General features: G+C 37.4%; 2 protein-coding genes and 1 non-coding gene across 3 annotated transcripts; 1 reads left to right on the forward strand and 2 right to left on the reverse strand.

Moving 5' to 3' along the window:
• Positions 1-7,904: 7,904 nt before the first annotated feature.
• LOC133037357 (protein PHLOEM PROTEIN 2-LIKE A10) lies at positions 7,905-9,515 on the reverse strand. Its single transcript, XM_061114408.1, has one exon. The coding sequence runs from the start codon at positions 9,513-9,515 to the stop codon at positions 8,232-8,234; it is 1,284 nt and encodes a 427-aa protein (XP_060970391.1). The 3' UTR covers positions 7,905-8,231.
• A 6,980-nt stretch (positions 9,516-16,495) lies between these two features.
• On the reverse strand, positions 16,496-16,602 carry LOC133037559 (small nucleolar RNA R71). The gene has a single exon (XR_009687649.1). It is a non-coding gene; the product is annotated as a small nucleolar RNA R71 (small nucleolar RNA).
• Positions 16,603-17,570: 968 nt separating this feature from the next.
• Positions 17,571-18,311, forward strand: LOC133037122 (uncharacterized). The gene has a single exon (XM_061113945.1). The coding sequence runs from the start codon at positions 17,571-17,573 to the stop codon at positions 18,309-18,311; it is 741 nt and encodes a 246-aa protein (XP_060969928.1).
• The last annotated feature ends 583 nt before the right edge of the window (positions 18,312-18,894 follow it).

Genomic DNA, 18,894 nt, shown 5'->3' on the forward strand with positions numbered 1-18,894 from the left:
TGGGGGACACCGACTGGGATTTAAAAATCAAGAAAAACACGGCCACAGCAGTGTTCTTGGTTCTTTCATTCAAAACGAACATCCATTTGGAAAGGATTCTGGGAAAAACCCCTTGGGTCCTTAATGCTGGTTTTCTCATTTTGGAAAGGATGCAGGGCATTCCGACGGACTGGGAAACGACTTTAAGTTCCTTCACAATCTCAGGTCGTGTTCTAAACCTTCCAATCAAAGCAATAACTAAAGCAAACATGTTACGACTGGCAGGAATGGCAGGGGACATCATCGACATTCAAGAAACGGATGTTAACCGAATTGCTGTCAATGGTTTTTTCAAATTCAAAGCCCAGAACTCCATTCATTCCAAACTCTTCCCAGGATATCTATTCCCCCACGAAGGACGGCGAATTTGGCTCCAATTTCAGTATGATAGACTGCCATATATGTGCTTTAATTGTGGCAGAATAGGCCATGAAATGCGTCAATGCAAGGAACCTAGAGCTACGGGAATTCATGAAGATGGAGAGGCGAGACCAATCTTTGGTTCTTGGCTAAAAGTGGATTCGGGTGTAAGGGTGGAACTGAATCACTACAATGAACCAAACACAAACAACCTTCGAGAACTCCCTGGCAGTCAAAGGACTCACTCCATGAAAGACACAGATTAGAAAGCACAAGAGAGAGGGGTCACACAAACCAGTACTAAACCAGTACAAGGTAATATTGAAACAGTCCCTTTATTTCATAATTATGAACAAGAAAGTATATATGCTAATAATATCAATCTAACTGATTCTTTTATTCAATCGGATGCAATACTGGATGCAATGAATGAGACCACAAAATCCCATAATCAGATGGAACACTCGGGCAGTGGAATTCGAAAAAGAATGGGGGATGAACTCAACAATGGGGCAATTACCAAGCAGATGGGGGAAAGGATATGCAAAGCAAGAACTATGGCCTCTGAATTCTTGAGTAAGGAAATGGATTCCAACCTTGTGGAGGTTCCAATAAGCTTTGACACTGGCAGTCTAATTCCGCAAAAAGGCACAAGAGAAAGAAGAAGGAAATTTGTTACAAAGAAAAGCAGTAGACAAAAGGTGAACCAAGACAGTGTAGAAGAAAGGAAGAGCAACTCAAAGGAAAATATGACACAGGGAATAAACACTGAATCACTAACAGGGGAAGTTTCGTTGTTCAACGATTCAACCTCTGTCCAAAACCAAGAATCGGCAAACTCTGCTGGGCAGGGTCGCCGAGAACAATGAATTCCCTATTTTGGAATGTCCAGGGACTTGGCAACCCTTGGACTACCACTGCTTTGGCCAATATTGTGAAAGAACATCAACCTGGTTTAGTGTTTCTCTCTGAAACCCGTTCTAAAAGCAATTACCTGGAGACCATTCGCATCCGTTTGGGTTTTGAGGGCTGCTTCTGTGTAGATGCTAAGGGCAAGAGTGGGGGGTTGGCTCTTTTGTGGAAGGAGCCGTTTTCAGTTCATTTGAATTCTTTTAACGACTTCCATATTGATGCTTGGATCAATAAGGAAGAGGACCTTGCTTGGCGCTTTACTGGGTTCTACGGGGACCCCGATCCTTCTCAAAGAAAACATTCGTGGCAACTTCTTAAGAGGATAGCAAGGAATCACAACGGTCCTTGGCTATGTGGGGGAGATTTTAATGAGATTAGGGGGATTCATGAGAAGCTTGGAGGTGGCGGGAAACCGGGATACCTCATGAAAAACTTCAATCATGCCATTGACACTTGTGCATTGCGAGAAATAGACTATGAGGGCAGCCAATTCACTTGGTGCAATGGAAGGGCTGCCAACATGATCTATGAACGGTTGGACCGTGTGATGGTGAACAATAATTGGTGGAAGATATATGCTATAGCTAAAGTCAAACACCTTAGCCGATGGTGTTCGGATCACAGCCCTTTATTACTAACCTTCAATACAATTCCTTGTGGAAACCAAAAGAAACAACGATGGGGTTACCGATTTCATTACGAAAAGGCTTGGGCCGACAAGGAAGAGTGCCAACAAATAATTGAAGACATATGGAAAGCAGGCAACAGCATTACTTCGGCAACAGACCTTGATGAGATTCTAACTAACTGTGGTACTATGTTAGATCAATGGAATAAAACCCAAAGAAAGACCAACCTTGCCAAAATAAAAGATCTAAAAAAAGAGGTGGAGAAGTACTCGAATGAACACTCAACCGATGGCTTCACCAAACTTAAAATGCTAGAAAAAGACCTCAATGGTCAACTAGCAAAAGAAGAATTTTTTTGGAAACAAAGGAGTAGAGCTATTTGGTTAGCCCATGGCGACCGAAACACAAGATATTTCCACCAAAAAGCAACATCAAGGCGGAAAAAGAACCGAATTAATGGACTGTTTGATAAAAATCTGATATGGAGGAGCTCTAAAGAAGACATAGAAAGCACCATTTGTGACCATTTCCAAGATCTTTTCTCAGCAACGGATGGTGGTCAAGCTACAACCGAAAACCTTCAGCGATTTGTTCCGTTACGCCTCAGCAGAATCCAAAATGACCGGCTGCTAACAGATTTTACAGCAGCTGATATTCAACTTGCCTTATCTCAAATTAACACTATGAAAGCCCCCGGAATAGATGGGATGCCTCGGCTCTTCTATGAGAATCATTGGGAAGTTATAGGAAAGGACATCACAAAGGTTTTCTTGGACATACTCAACAATAACAAGGACTGTAGACAGCTCAATAAGACTCTCCTTTGTCTCATCCCAAAAATCAAACAACCGAAACAAGTTGGGGACTACCGCCCTATAAGTCTTTGCAATGTGAGTTATAAGATTATAGCAAAATGTCTTGCCAATAGGATGAAAGATAGTCTTAAAGAAGTCATCTCGGAAAATCAAAGTGCATTTATTAGGGGTCGTCTCATCCAAGATAACGCCATTTTGGGATTCGAAAGCCTTCATTGCATGAAAAAAGGCTGTTTTGGAAATGGAAGAAAGATGGCTCTCAAGCTAGATATGTCGAAAGCCTATGATAGAGTCGAGTGGCGGTTCCTTGAAACAATGATGATATGTTTGGGTTATGACAAGCGTTGGGTGGATAAGATTATGAATTGCATAAAATCAATTTCCTTCTCAATACTTCTTAATGGAGGAGTCAGTGGCCAAATTCATCCTAGTCGTGGTATTCGTCAGGGAGACCCCCTATCACCATATATGTTCTTACTTTGTTCAGAAGGGCTGTCTTGCCTCATCCAGGAAGCCGAGAGAGCCAATAGACTTCATGGGCTCAGGTTTGGCCGAGACAACATCAAACTATCGCACCTTTTTTTTGCGGATGACAGCTTCATATTTCTAGATGCAACTCCTTCAGACTGTCAAAGCTTGAAATCAATATTGGATGAATACTCTTTGCTCTCGGGTCAAAGAATAAATTTTGACAAATCTGAATTGTGTGTAGGTAAACAGATAAATCAAGGAGATGGCATTCTTCTTGCTGCAATGTTGGGAGTGAAGCTGGTGGACTGCCATACAAAATACCTGGGGATACCGGCCTCAGTTGGGAAAAAAAAGAAAGAAGTTTTTGAAGACATTCGTACCAAAATAAGAACAAAACTTCAAGGGTGGAAAGCTAGTTTATTTTCTCAAGCCGGGCGGGAAATCTTGTTAAAAGCCATCATTCAAGCCATCCCAACATACATCATGAGTTGTTTCCGCCTTCCCAAGGAACTAATCAAAGATATCCATGCAATGATGGCTCGGTTTTGGTGGCGGTCTTCGGATACTAAACAAAAAACCCATTGGGGGAATTGGAAAAAGCTTTGCAAGCCAAAGGAAAAGGGGGGAATGGGTTTTAAAAATCTAGAGCTGTTCAACCAATCTCTTCTAGCCAAACAAGGGTGGAAGATCATCAATAACCCACACTCAATGCTTGCTAGAGTGCTAAAAGCGTGCTACTACACTAATTCAAACTTCTTGGAAGCTAAAGTTGGTGGTTTCGGGTCTTATATGTGGAGAAGTATCCTTTGGGGAAGGAAAATCATTGATAAATGTATTCATTGGAGGGTCATGGCCGGAAGAGACGTTCGCATAAATGAGGATAAGTGGCTCCCTCGGCCTTCCACCTTCTCTCTTCGTACTCCAGCTCAAGTTCCCCAAGGGACCACGATCAACACCATCAAAGACGAAGACGGACATTGGAACACCCAAAAAATAAAAGAGTGCTTTCATCCGGATGATGTTCCAATGATATTAGGAATAACCCCTTGTTCGACAACCCAAAGAGATGATTTGATTTGGCACTACACCCCGGATGGCTGCTATACCGTGAGTAGTGGGTATAAGGTGGGCACCAACAATGAACTAATAGCAGGTACGTCGAATGACAATGAAGCTAAGAAATGGTGGCGTGGTATATGGAAGTTTAAGGCCCCCCCGAAGGTGAGAAATTTCATTTGGAGAGTTTGCAATGGATGGATCCCGGTTAACATGACTTTGAGGGCCCGGGGAATGGAAGTTAATCCCCTCTGCTGCTGGTGTAATAAGGAAGAAGAGACCATAGAACACAGTCTTTGGTATTGCACCTCTGCTAAACACATTTGGCAGAATTTCACGATGTGGCCAATTATAAAACACAGCCGAAACAAAGCTTTAGATATGCTAATTCACATACAGCAACAGGTATCTAAGGATGACTTTCTTTTTTTCCTCATTATGTCTTGGCTTATTTGGAATAGAAGGAATAAGAAAAGGCTCAATTTGCATCTCCCCACAACTGAGAAGTGGATCGGATGGGCCCAATTGGAAGCCAATTTCATGTTGTCTAACAATCACACAACGGACACCAACAATACAACCAATCATTCTTCTCCTCTCGGCTGGGAAGCGCCTCCTAAGGACTACTATTGTATCAATAGTGATGCAAGTCTTCAGCATTCGGAGCTGAGAATCGGGTTAGGTGCTTTGATAAGGAACTTTGAAGGGGCTGTTATTGCAGCAGAAATTCATCATCAGATTGGCGATTTCTCAGTTGAAGCAGCTGAAACTTTGGCTGTCCGAATGGGTATTCATCTGGCGGTCAAAACAAGGGCTGTGCCATTCATAATCAACACCGATTGTCTTCGAGTGGCGGAGGTTCTGAATGGCAACAAGAAATTCAAAACAGATTGGAGCGCTCTTCTAGAGGAAATCAAGGACTCCCCTATTTTCTCCCATTGCAAATCTGTGACCCATATAGGGAGGCAAAACAATAAGGTTGCCCATTCTTTAGCCAAATTGGCTCTTTCCTCAAATTGTAACAAGTTTTGGTTGGGAGATTTTCCCTCTTGTGCGTCTGCCTTTTTAAAGGCGGACTTGCCTAAACTCTTGTAGTTTTTTCGTTTAATGAATATCCTTTTGTCAAAAAAAAAAAAAAAAAAAAAAAAAATACTGTTTGAGAATGAAGTTAAATGTTAGTCCAATATAGGTCAGCCAGGCCCATTTAGCTTCGCGTTCGACATGAGAAGTGAGAACCCTCTCACAGAAAAGCAAAACATCGGAGAAAAACCCTTGATTTTCAGAAATAATGTTCGGTCGAAACAGATTCCTCACTTTTCCTACAGTCATTGGAGCAGTCCTGTAAGTTTCTTCCCTCTAATTCAACTCATTTCATATACTATTTCAGAATATGGCCTTAGCTTGGGATTGCCGTAAACTGTAATTGTTGTCCATTTCCGTGTTGCTTTTACATTACATTCAGTTTGTTAGCTGATTTTCTAAGGTATCTCAATTCCAGCAATGACCATGTAATTAAAGACTTCTTTCTTTGTTTTGAGGATTTAAGCATAATTACAAATACATGAATGCATTCTTTGCTGAGTTTAGGAATATATACACATATTGACTATATCGACTATATTTATCAGGCCTAGTTATCTCAATTGGTTTGCTTACTATATAGTATAGGCAATCATCTTTTCTTTTTCTTTTTCACTATGAATGTTTGCTATCATTGAAGAATCTCAATATGTATTTTGAGACTATATTATCGCTGGGAGATGTTCTTTGGAGTCTTGAGAATTCAGATCCATGAATGGCAATCAAAAACCAGAATTCTCAGGTGTTCTGAATGGAAAGAAGCTTAAGTCCCAAGAGAGTAGCTCAAATGGTTAGGCATGGAGTTTGCTCCCAGAACGTCTTAGGTTCGAGTCTCTTGTGGTACCTACATAGAAATTGCTGGTTTTATGATTTCCAAATACTGTAGGGTTAGGCGGGTATCCTAGTTTTAAAAAAAAAAACAAGCTCAAGTTTTTGTCAGTGATTCAGGCTATTGGATTTTAGCTCCAGCCATTGTTTTGTGTGTTTGAGCTTAGTTGGTAAAATATAGTGTTGTTACTGGGCAGTTGCCACTTACCAACCTTCAACTTTAGTTTCCCAATAGACAATACAGCAATGGAAACTTTCATAGTTGGCAAACTAAGTCCTGTGAAAGTTTTACTGAGCTTCCTTATGCTGAGAATAAGAATGGATTAAAGGCCTAAACTAGAATTTATGACATTCTTTATTTGTGTAATTTAGGTAAGAAAAGAGGGTATAATTCGCATTTTAGTTTCTTAGTGAAAAGTCTTTGCAAGGCTTCCAGCGGCATGTATGTCTTTGGTGAACTGCATTGTAAGCCTTATATTCTTTAATATCTTGGCTCTTGTGTGTATGTTTAGAATTTAGATCCTTACTCATTCATAGTGAATTTTACAACATGTGCAATGTCATCTTTAGATCATGTGAAGATCTTCATATAAAGTTCATGTGTTGAATGAGCTTTCCCTCTCATTTTTTTTAATCACCATTGATAGTTATGACTGGACTTGACTTTGTGATTTAAAGCTTTTGCAATCTTCTTTATCAAATTTATTGAATTTTAAGCTTTTCTGAAACATGCATTTGTGCATTGCAGGATTGGAGTTGTTTCAGGCAAAGCAATATTTGGACCTCCTCTTGCAGAGTACTGGAAAAAGAAAATTGAGGAAGAAGCAGCTGCGAAAGAAAATGATGGAAGCTCAACTTGAACAGTTATGAATGAATTTCTTCAACTAGACACCATTGAATCATCATTTTATTCATTTTTTTCCAACCCCAAAATGCATTAGATTAATTGGTTTAGCCATTATTTTCCATGGTAAATCTCAAGGATGAAAAGCTATAGCAATTTTTAATTTTTTATTGTACAATTCCACTCAATTTGCCAACAATAATTCAGTACAAGCTTTACTGAACAAAAAAAAACCTTGTCAACCGTGGATTTTTAGGAACAGATATATATTGATTTATGTACTGAACTTGTATTTTTGGAATACATAGTTTGAAAAATTTATCAAATGTGTGAGTTACGAAGTAGTCTTTTCTTTATGGAAATATGTAATATTGCTGTTTAAATAAAGAAAAAAAAAAGCATGAAAATTATGAAAGTGTTAGGGAAGGGATGTTTTGGTATTTTTATTCAATACAAGAAAAAGAAAATAAAAGATATGGATAAGATTTCTGAGAAAACCCCTTGAGTGAAGGAAACCCATAACAAACGAGTTCAAAAGCAAAAGTTGTGTTTGTGTACATAGGAAAGGAAACCCATCCTCAATAGCTGACATCTTAAGAAGAATCTTCCAAAGAGTTTTATCTTTATGGATCAGTATTAATGGCGGCAGTGCACCTTTCTTGTGTGCGTCAACTCTTATTTTTCTTCTTCTGAACGTAGTAAGCAAGTTCGGAAGCTGATAATCACCTAGGGCATCCATGTTAGCTTTTACGACGCCATTTGATTATTGATATATAGATAAAAATGAAAACCCATTTTTATTTCTAACTTGACATAGTCAAATGAATTATCCTGTATTTGAAAAGCTACCACATAATGATTAAAAGAAAGTGAAGAAAATATTACAACGTGTGCATATTGATTCAAATAATACTATCATTTTCTTACATATTTCCTAAGAATCTCTCCATGAGAATTCGAAAACATATATCTCAAGAATGTCACCCAACCAACAAAGACCATAATTTTCAAAAGTACAATGAAATGCATAACATCTTTCCTTTTTCTTGGGTGAACAAACATATACACAGAGAGAGAGAGACAGAGCGATCAAATACAAGTGGATTCTCCAAACAAGCAGTTTGCTTGGAAAGAATGTTGGTGGTCTATTCTATAAGATTTTCCTAATAAATGAATCGATGATAATGGTCAAGAAGGTCAAGCGGGCATTAACAACCAAGCACTTCCAGTTATATGTAAGCACAGAGAGAGACATATAGTAACTATGACTGAGGACTTGGCTGCTGCATATCTCACTAAATCGAAACCCCTCTCAATCACAGCTTCATGAACAAAGTTGACGCATCTCTTCACACCATCATACAGTTTTTCCAATAAGAACTCAAGGAAGGACCTAACTGTTTCAAATGTAACTCTCCCTGTGACATCAAGAACAAGCCTCCTATTACTGGGCACTGCCAAAGTAGACGAAACCTTACCGACCCACCCGCCATCATCTTTCTCATCAGCTTCACTCCCTGTCTCCGATTCTGTGGAGAATGTTTCCTTTTCTTCTTCATCCAAGTCCTCCACTTTTGTTGAAGTCGAAGTTGGGCCTTCCTCAATAGCCAAAGGTTTCTCCTTGAAAGTGGGACGCGTTAAAACCTGATGAGATGTTTTCACTAGAGTCTCAACCGCACCATTGCAGACAGAAACAAACATTTCTTTCACTTTCGTTTCATGCTTGGGGTTGGTAAGCCCAGAAAAGAGTTCATCATAGGTATTGATATCCATGGTCTTGTCAAGATACACACCAACTGCAGTGGTCACAAATACTTGTATGCAATCACCAACTAAATCTCTGCATTTATCACTGAAAATCACATTCATCCATTCAGGAATAGGATTAGTTTCTGAACCACAATTATCCATATTTGATGATGTCTTTGAGGTTTGTTCACCACCTGTTTCACCAGCAGAATAGAAACCCAATACCAAGTTCCTAGCAAAGCTTCCAACAACAACAGAAGCAAAACCAGAACCTGCTGTGGTAAAGACCTTGTCCATTACACGTTCTGTAAAGCTAGAACCTGAAGAAGCTCCATCACTTCCATCATCCTTCTCTAATTGCCGGTAACCCCTTAACATACCAAGTGTTAAAGCCTGAGTAACCTTTATCAGAGAGCCAGAAAAATCATCTGACCTAGCAATTTTTGAAAATTGCTTTAAACTATTTGGAATTTGATCCGAATCAGACTGAAGAAATTCCTTCAGATCTTTCGAGACCAAGCTAATTGACTCGGCTGAATCAGAAACCGCTTCGGCTACAGAGACAAAAGCTCCCAAAAGCTTCAAAATTCTTTTTCTTTTTTGGGCCACCGAAGGCAAGTGATAAAACTTATAGGCACCATAACCAGAGAACCCTAAGGCGGCCAATACAATAACCCACTTCTTCCTTTTACGGGCAAAATCAATACCCTTTTGCACAACTTGCAGGTCCATCAATAACCCAAAAGCTCAATGACCCAATTCGGATTGAGCTCAAAAATTGCACACTCGGTTCAAATTTTCATAAAATTAACGAAACCCAGTTCCTCAAATCGTCTAATTTGGCAATAAAAGACAATAATTCAACCCAAACAAGTCACAAAAACTGCAGTTTTCAGAAGAAAGGGAAAAAAAACCACAATATGAGAATGTTAAAAACTTAAAAGAATGTAACAAAAAGGTAGAGAGAAAAAGAAATGAACCTGTAACTGTATGTAATGGATTGATTAGCAGATATTGGCGTAACGGAGAGAGAAAGATGTGCGTGTACTCCTTATAGTATCTTTAGGGCCGAGAAAACAGAGTTAGTACTCACAACTACCACCAACAGTCTCCTTAAATCTATTGAATGCAATCGTACAAAGTTTGGACGAAAATTTATTGGGTCAATATGAGTGAAGGAGGAAGAGCATCCATGTGAATTGGAGACGATGGGTTTGGATTGCGCTGCCCACAAACTGCTCGAGTTTATGTGTAAATGAAAATTATCGGGGAGATTTGAGAGGGACTGGAGAGATTGGTAGGCTTCATAAATGTAGGTGTCATGACTCATAAAAATCGTATGGCTCTTGGTATTTAAAATAATTTAGTTGGTCACCCTATTAAACAACGTGACAATCAAATTATTTATATAAAAACTCAAAATGAATGTGTTATTTGAGTGGTCGCTATTCTTTAATGCTAACCATTACTCCCCTTTTTTTTTTTAAAGCTAACCATTACTCTTTTATCAAATTTATAAGAGTAATTTGTGGTATAAATATTTGAGTTTAACTCCCGGTTGTAAATAAATAATTAAGTTTAATTTTTAGCGGTAATAATACTTAATTATAATTTTAGAACTTTTGTAGGTGCCTACCTATTAAGCGTTAAGTAAATTGACACATGTCAATTTTTAATTAGTCTAAGTCATTAAATTTTTATTTTTTTAAAAAAAATTAATTTAAATATACCAATAAAAAAATGACACATGGATAATGACTTAATATTTAACAGTTAGGTACTTATAGATAACTAAAAATATAACATAAGTATTATTACTGTCAAAAATTTAACTTAAATATTTATTTACAATTAGAAGTTAAACCTAGATATTTTTACTGCAAATTACTCAATTTATAATTGTTAAATATTCGTTCAACTTGTAATTACTACCCAAATATTATACTTCATAATAATCTATATCTATATATTTATTTATCAATATAAATATATTATATTAATAATAATATATATTAACATAAATATCTATTCTATATAAAGTGTGCTTATATAACTGAATTCTTGGTTTATGAGAAAGAAACTTTTTTTTTTAAATAATTTTCTATTCAAAAATAATAATTTTTTTTTATTAAGATGTATTTTAATATTAATTTTTAAATAAATTAATGTTACTTTTAAATTTTAATCGGGTTTATGAGAAATTTATGGGTAATTTTTTTTTAAATAATTTTCTATTCAAAAATAATAATTTTTTTTATGAAGATGTATTTTAATATTAATTTTTAAATAAATTAATATTACTTTTAAATTTTAATCGTATAAACCTAACCGGAAACACAATCTCTGAAAATTCTCAATAAAATAACTAACCCCAAGAGGATTAGCAACCAATCGTGATTATTTAGGATAATCATTTATAATTTCTTTTTCTAAATCTCAAACCCTCAAACCCTATATTGCTATTGAATTATTGCCTCATCTATTCTCTTTAATCTTTCAGCTTTTATGCCGTGATTCATGGCCTCTCTGCTGCGATTCCTCACTTTTTGTTGATTTGGGTGTAATATTCAGTGTTCTATTAGCGAGTTATCCTTTGTTGCTCAAGTAATTATTTATTTGAGTAAGTCTTCTATTCCCTTGCTATTTGCTTTACTTTTAAACAGCTTTGGGATATGAGAAATATAATGTCATCCGTTAGAGAGTTTGTTGGGCACACCAAAAGTAACAAGATATCATTTTCAATTTATAATCCTTGAATTTTTGATGATGCTCATTTTGAAAGGCTAGGTGTAATTGTAATGTCGGAGTAGCTAGATTTTTCCCAGAAGATAAAACTCACATCAGCACCGCCATTACTGGCACCCATTCTAACGAATACTATTCTTCTAAGCTCATATCTAACACACAATCCTATGGGAACAACATAAAGTTGGGTTGAACCAAGATGAGATAAACATTTTTAAGTGTATTACCTTTTAATATAATAGAAAATACCTAGCATATAAAATTTAGTATACGTGTCTTGCACGTAACTTTTTACTAGTACATAAAAGTATACTTATAGAGACTTTCTTTCCCTATTTCCTAAATGTTATATATACACACACATCAAGAATAGCCAAAAAAAAATATATATTACTAGTGTTTAGTATTTTTTTTTTTTTTTGTATCATATTAATATTGGTGTTATTAAGTATTTAGTTTCATAAAACTTAAAAAATAATTTTTAAATAATATTGCTAATCAATCGTATGATGTCACCTATTAGAAAGTGCTGGACACTACTATTGTCCAATGACATATGCTCTCTCTCTTACTCTCTCTATTTTTTAGTGTACCCTCGTAGACATTACCCAATCCCAATTAAAAATCTATATCACTTTCTTTACAACAAAAAATAAGGAGAATTGTCATACTGAGACATTAGTGAAGCAATATAATTTTTGTGGAGACTTCAAATTTTGAAAAAAATCCTATTTATACAATTTTTATACTATAATATTTGTTTTCTTTCATTAAGAAAAGCATTTGTATTCTTACTTCTATTTCTTTAATTTTTTATTACTATTTGTTACTATTTATAGTTACTCTTCTTTATCTAATATATCTCTATGGGTGTATGTATATGCTTTGTTATCATTTATAGTTATTTATGACTTAAATTAAATTCACTTTCAATATAATCAGATTTATTAATTAATAAAATATCAAAAATTATTTAATGTTGCATAGTTTACATGATTACTTTCATAATTTTATGTTTATTATATAAATTCTATTAAATCCCGAACATATAATTATTCATGATTATAGTGTTATTTACACAATAAAAAATAATCATGATTATATGCCTCAAACTACTTAGTTCCACAATTTATCATTGCACTGGAGTTACACTGACATGATAATCAGCGATGTGGCTTACTTATACTTGTATAAGTAGAATGTCCTTTCTAAAGCGTTAGCAAAGTAGATTAGTATCAGATGTATCAGCTATACATTAGACTGGACCAATATTGACAGTGGAAAAGATATCATAAATTTACAGTTATGTATTTTTTAAGTCAATGTCACTTTGTTGATCGTAGATCAATTGATTTCAATTATGAGATGGTTAAGTACTAGCTTAATTGTACTATACGGGTTTTTTGACTCGTTCGTTACCAGCTTACTCGTAGGACTAGCCCATACTTACATCTTAGAAATTTGTTAGTGCAACTGAGTGGGAGCGTTAATCATAAATATGGAATCTATAGCTTCTATAACTAGTAGAAGTGAAACGATGGTTTACTTAGAACTTAGCTTAACGCAATAAATGATGGAGTGCTCATTTCAGTAATTATATTAGTTTACTCAAATATCATTTACAAGTAGGAAAGTGTTTTAAGAATAAAATACATTAAAGGGTAAAATGGTATTGATTGTTTAGATTGTAACAATGAATAATTCATAGCGTAACTATATTTAGTATATAGAGCATTATATGTAATCAAGAGTGCAATTTTAAATCTACAGTCGAGTTAGGAGGAATTAATAAACTAACTGAGATAATATCATTTTGTAGTCTTAATTGATTGATTTATTTAATCAATTTGGATTCTAAATAATGAGTATGTCTTATTTGTGAATGTTTACCCAAATTTTGACGATGGTGATGTGGCAAGAATAACGACACGTGGCACGAGGATACCAGGACTGGATTGATGAAGAATATGTAAAGTTATGACTATTGGTATGGACTATTAGTCATGACCGGTTGTCATGACTGCTGAAAGAGAAGTCTAACGGTCACCTCTCCCCTAGCTTGAGCCAGGTGGCTACCTCGAGGGGGACAGTGGACTAACACCCTCATAGATGGGATAAACGATCACTACACACTTACAAGGTCAAATCAGTCTAGGGGTAGATGGCGAATATGGCACAGTTCATGACGTTAAGGTTACCCACAACGTCGAAGATCAAGTGGAAAGGGTCTCAGGAATAACCCCACAAAATGGTGACATTCACCCCTTCACGATGGGTCTCGGGGGTGTCACCCTTAAGTATTGGCTACTACCCCCAAAGGAGGTTAACTGTCATACCACACTCTTAGAGGGACCCTTATCGTTAGTGACTAATTCAAATATTCAAATCCTACAAGAAGTTGAAAGATGGTTACAAACCCACGAAAAATAGCAGGATATTATCATGAGAAATAGATTTCAACCACCTCTGAAAATTAAAGAGACGGTTGAGATATATCCACAATGGTCGTGTCTCCTAAAGCAAGAAGCACCGACATTTTTCCCTATATAAGGGGTCACCCATGACTTGGTAGAGGGATCCTAAAATTTGAGTACTTAGAGAAAATAAAAAAAGACTCTTCTATTGTTATCTTTTGCATTCAAGAACTTGTTCTTGATTTTGTAACTCTGATTAATAAACACAAGGGGAGTAAGCTATTACCGACATCTAGGGTCGAACCTCTTTAAATTTTGGTGTCATTATTTACATTTATAGTTTGTTTTTTGGTTTAAATCTCATTTATTACAACTCCGCGTCGGTTGGTTAAAAATCCAATCAATATTTTGGTACTTTCATTGAGAGCTTAAACCAAAATCTTGAAGTTATTCACTGGGAAAAATGGTGCTTACCAAAAGATCTCAAGAACGACCCGATGAGGAGATGGATAATTCCCAGCAAGTTCCATAAGCAAACAATCTTGCTAAAAATAATGGAGAACGACCCATACGTCCTGTAATGGTGGTGCAACCACTACTCATGCCACTACCCAAACTACTACTGGTCAGGGGACAGTCGACCAAATGTTAGGCTATTTTTAGCCTATGTTTTGGGTCACAATTAGAGTCATTTTTCGATGTTTTAGGACAGAATTACGCTTGTTTTCTATGTTTTCAAGTTTCTCGTAGCTGTTGGACGTTCAAGGCTTCAAAAGTGCAACAAAAGACAAGTTGAGCCAAGAAAAACGCAAAAATCAGGATTTGGTTCACTTCTGGCCGCAGTAGATTTATTTACGGCCGCGGCCAAGATTTGGCAGAGAGGTACTCTCGAGACGGATTCAGTAGCCGCGGCTAGCTGCTCCACCGCCGCGGCCAAGTCAGCACTCGCCGCAACGAGGGAACACATGGCTGCGGCGAGGTTCCGTACAAAGTGAGGGCAATTTTGTCTTTTGAATCCTGGAACGAAAAATAAAAAGAAAACTGCGAATAGAAGAAAAGGGGAAGCGATTTTTAGACCTAGAAAGCAGTCAAGAGCGGCTGGAGGAGAAAAGTGGCGACCCGAATTAATTCCTACAACAATTTCTTTCTTCCTTCCTTTTTAATTTCTTTATGTTGAATTCTGTTTTAGGAATGGTTATGAATTTTAACATGAGCTAAACTCTCAATTAGGGAAGATGATGAATGTTGTTTAAAGTTTTTCCTAGTTAATGTTAATTGCCATTCCTTTCATTCTGATTGTGAAATTATCTTTATTTGTGTTATTTCCATGTTTAAGTTTTACATGTTCTATGATCTCAATTCGAAATCTAAAAAGTGAGAATTGAGAATGCTAAAATTTGGATAATCTAGGTTTATGTGAAATGAAAGTATTTGCATGACCTATGTGACAATTTAGATTATTGCTTAATGCTGATTTCATGTTATTCTAATTAAGAGATTAATTAGAGAGCATGTGATTTAGAACCTAGAAGATCTGAAAAGAGCTAGGTTAATTTGTATAATCTGTCATTCACAACAGGATATGGGATAGTAATTAGGTATTAACAATTGGGTAAACATATCAATAGGATTCTCTTCCCTGTCTTCTCATTTTGATTAATTTCTATCTGTCTACTTAAGCTTCTTGAATTTTTATTCTATTTTTAATCTTGAAAAATATTGGTTTGCCAAATAGAATCATAAATTTAGTCTAGTGGTATTCAATCCAATTCCCTGTGGTTCAACCTCACATGTGTGAGTTTACTACTTGATTACGTGCACTTGCGTATTGTTCATAATTTTCGTAACAAGTTTTTGGCGCTGTTACCGGGGAATTGTTTAAAGATTGATATTGCATAAGATTATATTAAATTCTACTTTGGTTTATCTTTCTTGCTAATTGCTAACCTGTTTCTTTCAATATTGTCTTTGTCTATTTTAGGAATTGAAGGTGTATGCGACATCAAGGACAGGGTGTCATATTGTCGGTCGATCCTGAAATTGAGAAGACGTGTAGGAGAAACAGAAGAAACAAGAGGCAAGAAAGAGTTTCAGCAAGAAGAAATCATGGCTGAGAATGCTAATGGTGGTAACAATGGAGGCAACAACGGTAATAATGGAGGTGCCGTTGAGGATCAAGAAAATGGCCGCAGTCTGAGAGATTACATTCTCCCAACTCTTATGGGGGTTCAGTCTTGCATAATTCCACACGTCGTAGATGCCAACAACTTTGAAATTAAGCCTGCCATACTCCAAATGGTGCAGTCTTCAGTCTAGTTTGGTGGACTTCCCTCTGAAGACCCCAATCTGCACTTGTCAAACTTCATGGAGTTATGTCAGACTTTCAAAGTCAATGGGGTTAGTGATGATGTCATTCACTTGAGACTTTTTTCATTCTCGATGAGAGAGCGAGCCAAGAGTTGGTTGATCTCCTTGCCACCGAATTCTATAGCAACATGGACCAATTTGGCAACGAAGTTTCTGTCTATGTTCTTTCCTCCAGCAAAGTCTCCTAAGCTGGGAGGAGAAATTAATAATTTATGTCAGCTGGATAATAAAGCTCTCCATGAGGCTTGGGAGAGGTTCAAGGATCTCATCAGGAAGTGTCCTCATCATGGTATTGAGAAGTGGATGCTGGTCCACAACTTCTACAATGGGCTTGTTGGTAATACTAGAACACTTATAGATGCCACAGCTGGTGGGGCATTTATGAGGAAAAGTGCAAATGAAGCCTATGAACTGCTAGAAGAGATGGCCCTAAATAATCAACAATGGCCAACTGAAAGAAGTCAGACAAAGAAGGTGGCTGGTATGCATGAGGTTGATGCCATAGCAAAACTGACAGCCCAAGTAGAGGCCCTAACAAAACTGATAGCTGTGCAGGCAAAACAAGCTCAAGTTGTTTGTGAGCTCTGTGGAGGCCCTCATCCCTATGAAGAATGTCCGGTAGATGTGAATAGTTTGCCAATGGATAAAGAAAAATCCATTGGGAATTACTCTCAAAACAACAACTATGGGTTCAATCAAGGAGGCGGTCGAAGGAATAGTGGGTTCTATCAGCAAGGAAATCAGAACCAAACGTGGAACCAACAACAATCACTGCAACAAGGCTCTAGTGGGAGTTCTACTCTTCAGACAGATTTATTGCTATAGTTTATGATAGAGACTAGATCATCCATAAAAGACTTACAGACTCAGATGGGGCAGTTGGCAACTCAGATAGCAACCCGTCCTCAGGGGAACTTGCCTAGTACAACAGAGGTCAATCCAAAAAAAAAACTGCAAGGCAATTACCCTGAGAAGCGGGAAGAAGTATGAAGGGCCTGATGGGGGGCAACTAGCGGAAGAAGAGACTCAGGATCAACCGGCACCAGTATCAACAGAAAAGAAGACTACTGAAAGTCCTACACCGAAACAAGTGTCTCCACCAATCAGTATAGATCACCATGTGAAGGTCCCGTACCCGCAGAGACTACGAAAGACTAATCTTGACAAGCAGTTTTCGAAATTTCTAGAGGTCTTTAAAAGGTTACACATTAACATTCAATTTGCTGAAGCCTTGGAACAAATGCCTAGCTATGTGAAGTTTATGAAGGAGATCTTTTCGAAGAAGAGAAAAATAGAAGACTATGAGACAGTGGCATTGACCGAGGGTTGTAGCGCCATATTGCAGAAGAAACTTCCTCCCAAACTCAGAGATCCTGGGAGTTTCACCATTTCTTGCACCATCGGGAGAATAGAAGGAATAAATCCATTGTGTGACCTAGGAGCTAGCATTAACTTAATGTCTTTGTCAGTTTTTAGAAGATTGCAGTTGGGTGAGGCGAAGCCAACTACAGTAACCTTGCAACTGGCTGATCGATCACTAGCTCATCCAAGGGGAGTCATTGAGGATGTATTAGTAAAAGTTGATAAGTCCATCTTCCCAGCTGACTTTATTGTTCTAAACATGGAAGAAGATAGTAATGTCCCAATTATTCTCGGGAGACCATTCTTGGCAACTGGTCAAGCACTGATTGATGTTCAGAAGGGTGAATTGAAGCTGCGAGTGCAAGGGGAAGAAGTGGTCTTCAATGTACTAAAGGTGGTCACTTTTCCAAAGGCAAGTGATAACTGTTTCTTTGTTGATCTGATTGAGACTATTGTGGAGAAGAAAAAGTTGATAGAAGATCCCTTAGAATTGAGTTTAACCGAGGATGAGTTAACTGAGCAAGAAGGAATGGAGGCAATGGAGTATGCCAAATGGCTCGACTCTTATGGGCCATTGAATAGGAAGTATTATGAAGAATTGGGAGTTGTGCCAAAGGAGCCTGTACCATCAACAGTGTAACCACCCGAGTTAGAACTAAAGGTGCTTCCTAATCATCTACGGTATGAATTCTTGGGAGAAGACAAGAAGCTTCCAGTGATAGTGTCAGCTTCACTTTCTGATGTGGAGACTGACATGTTGCTTAGAGTACTCCGGGCACACAATAAGGCCATTGCATGGACATTGGGTGACGTTAAGGGAATCAGTCCCTCAACAGTTATGCATCGAATTTTAATGGAAGAGGACGATAAACCAACTATTGATGCACAACGAAGACTTAATCCACCAATGAAAGAGGTTGTCAGAAAGGAGGTGGTCAAGTGGTTAGATGCTGGTGTGGCTTACCCAATTTCAGATAGCAAGTGGATTAGCCCAGTACAAGTGGTACCAAAGAAAGGGGGGATGACAGTGATAAAGAATGAGAAGAACAAACTAATCCCCACAAGAACGGTTACTGGTTGGAGAATCTACATTGACTACAGGAAGCTCAACAAGGCAACCAGGAAGGACCATTTTCCTTTGCCCTTCATTGATCAGATGTTAGACCGGTTGGCTAGACAAGAGTATTACTGTTTCTTAGATGGCTATTCTAGGTACCATCAAA

This window comes from Cannabis sativa, chromosome 4 (assembly GCF_029168945.1).
Source record: "Cannabis sativa cultivar Pink pepper isolate KNU-18-1 chromosome 4, ASM2916894v1, whole genome shotgun sequence".
Taxonomy (NCBI): Eukaryota; Viridiplantae; Streptophyta; class Magnoliopsida; order Rosales; family Cannabaceae; genus Cannabis; species Cannabis sativa.

Coding starts and splice junctions, on each gene's coding strand:
- LOC133037357 (XM_061114408.1), bottom strand. CDS start 9,515: ATGGACCTGCAAGTTGTGCAAAAGGGTATTGATTTTGCCCGTAAAAGG.
- LOC133037122 (XM_061113945.1), top strand. CDS start 17,571: ATGAAGGAGATCTTTTCGAAGAAGAGAAAAATAGAAGACTATGAGACA.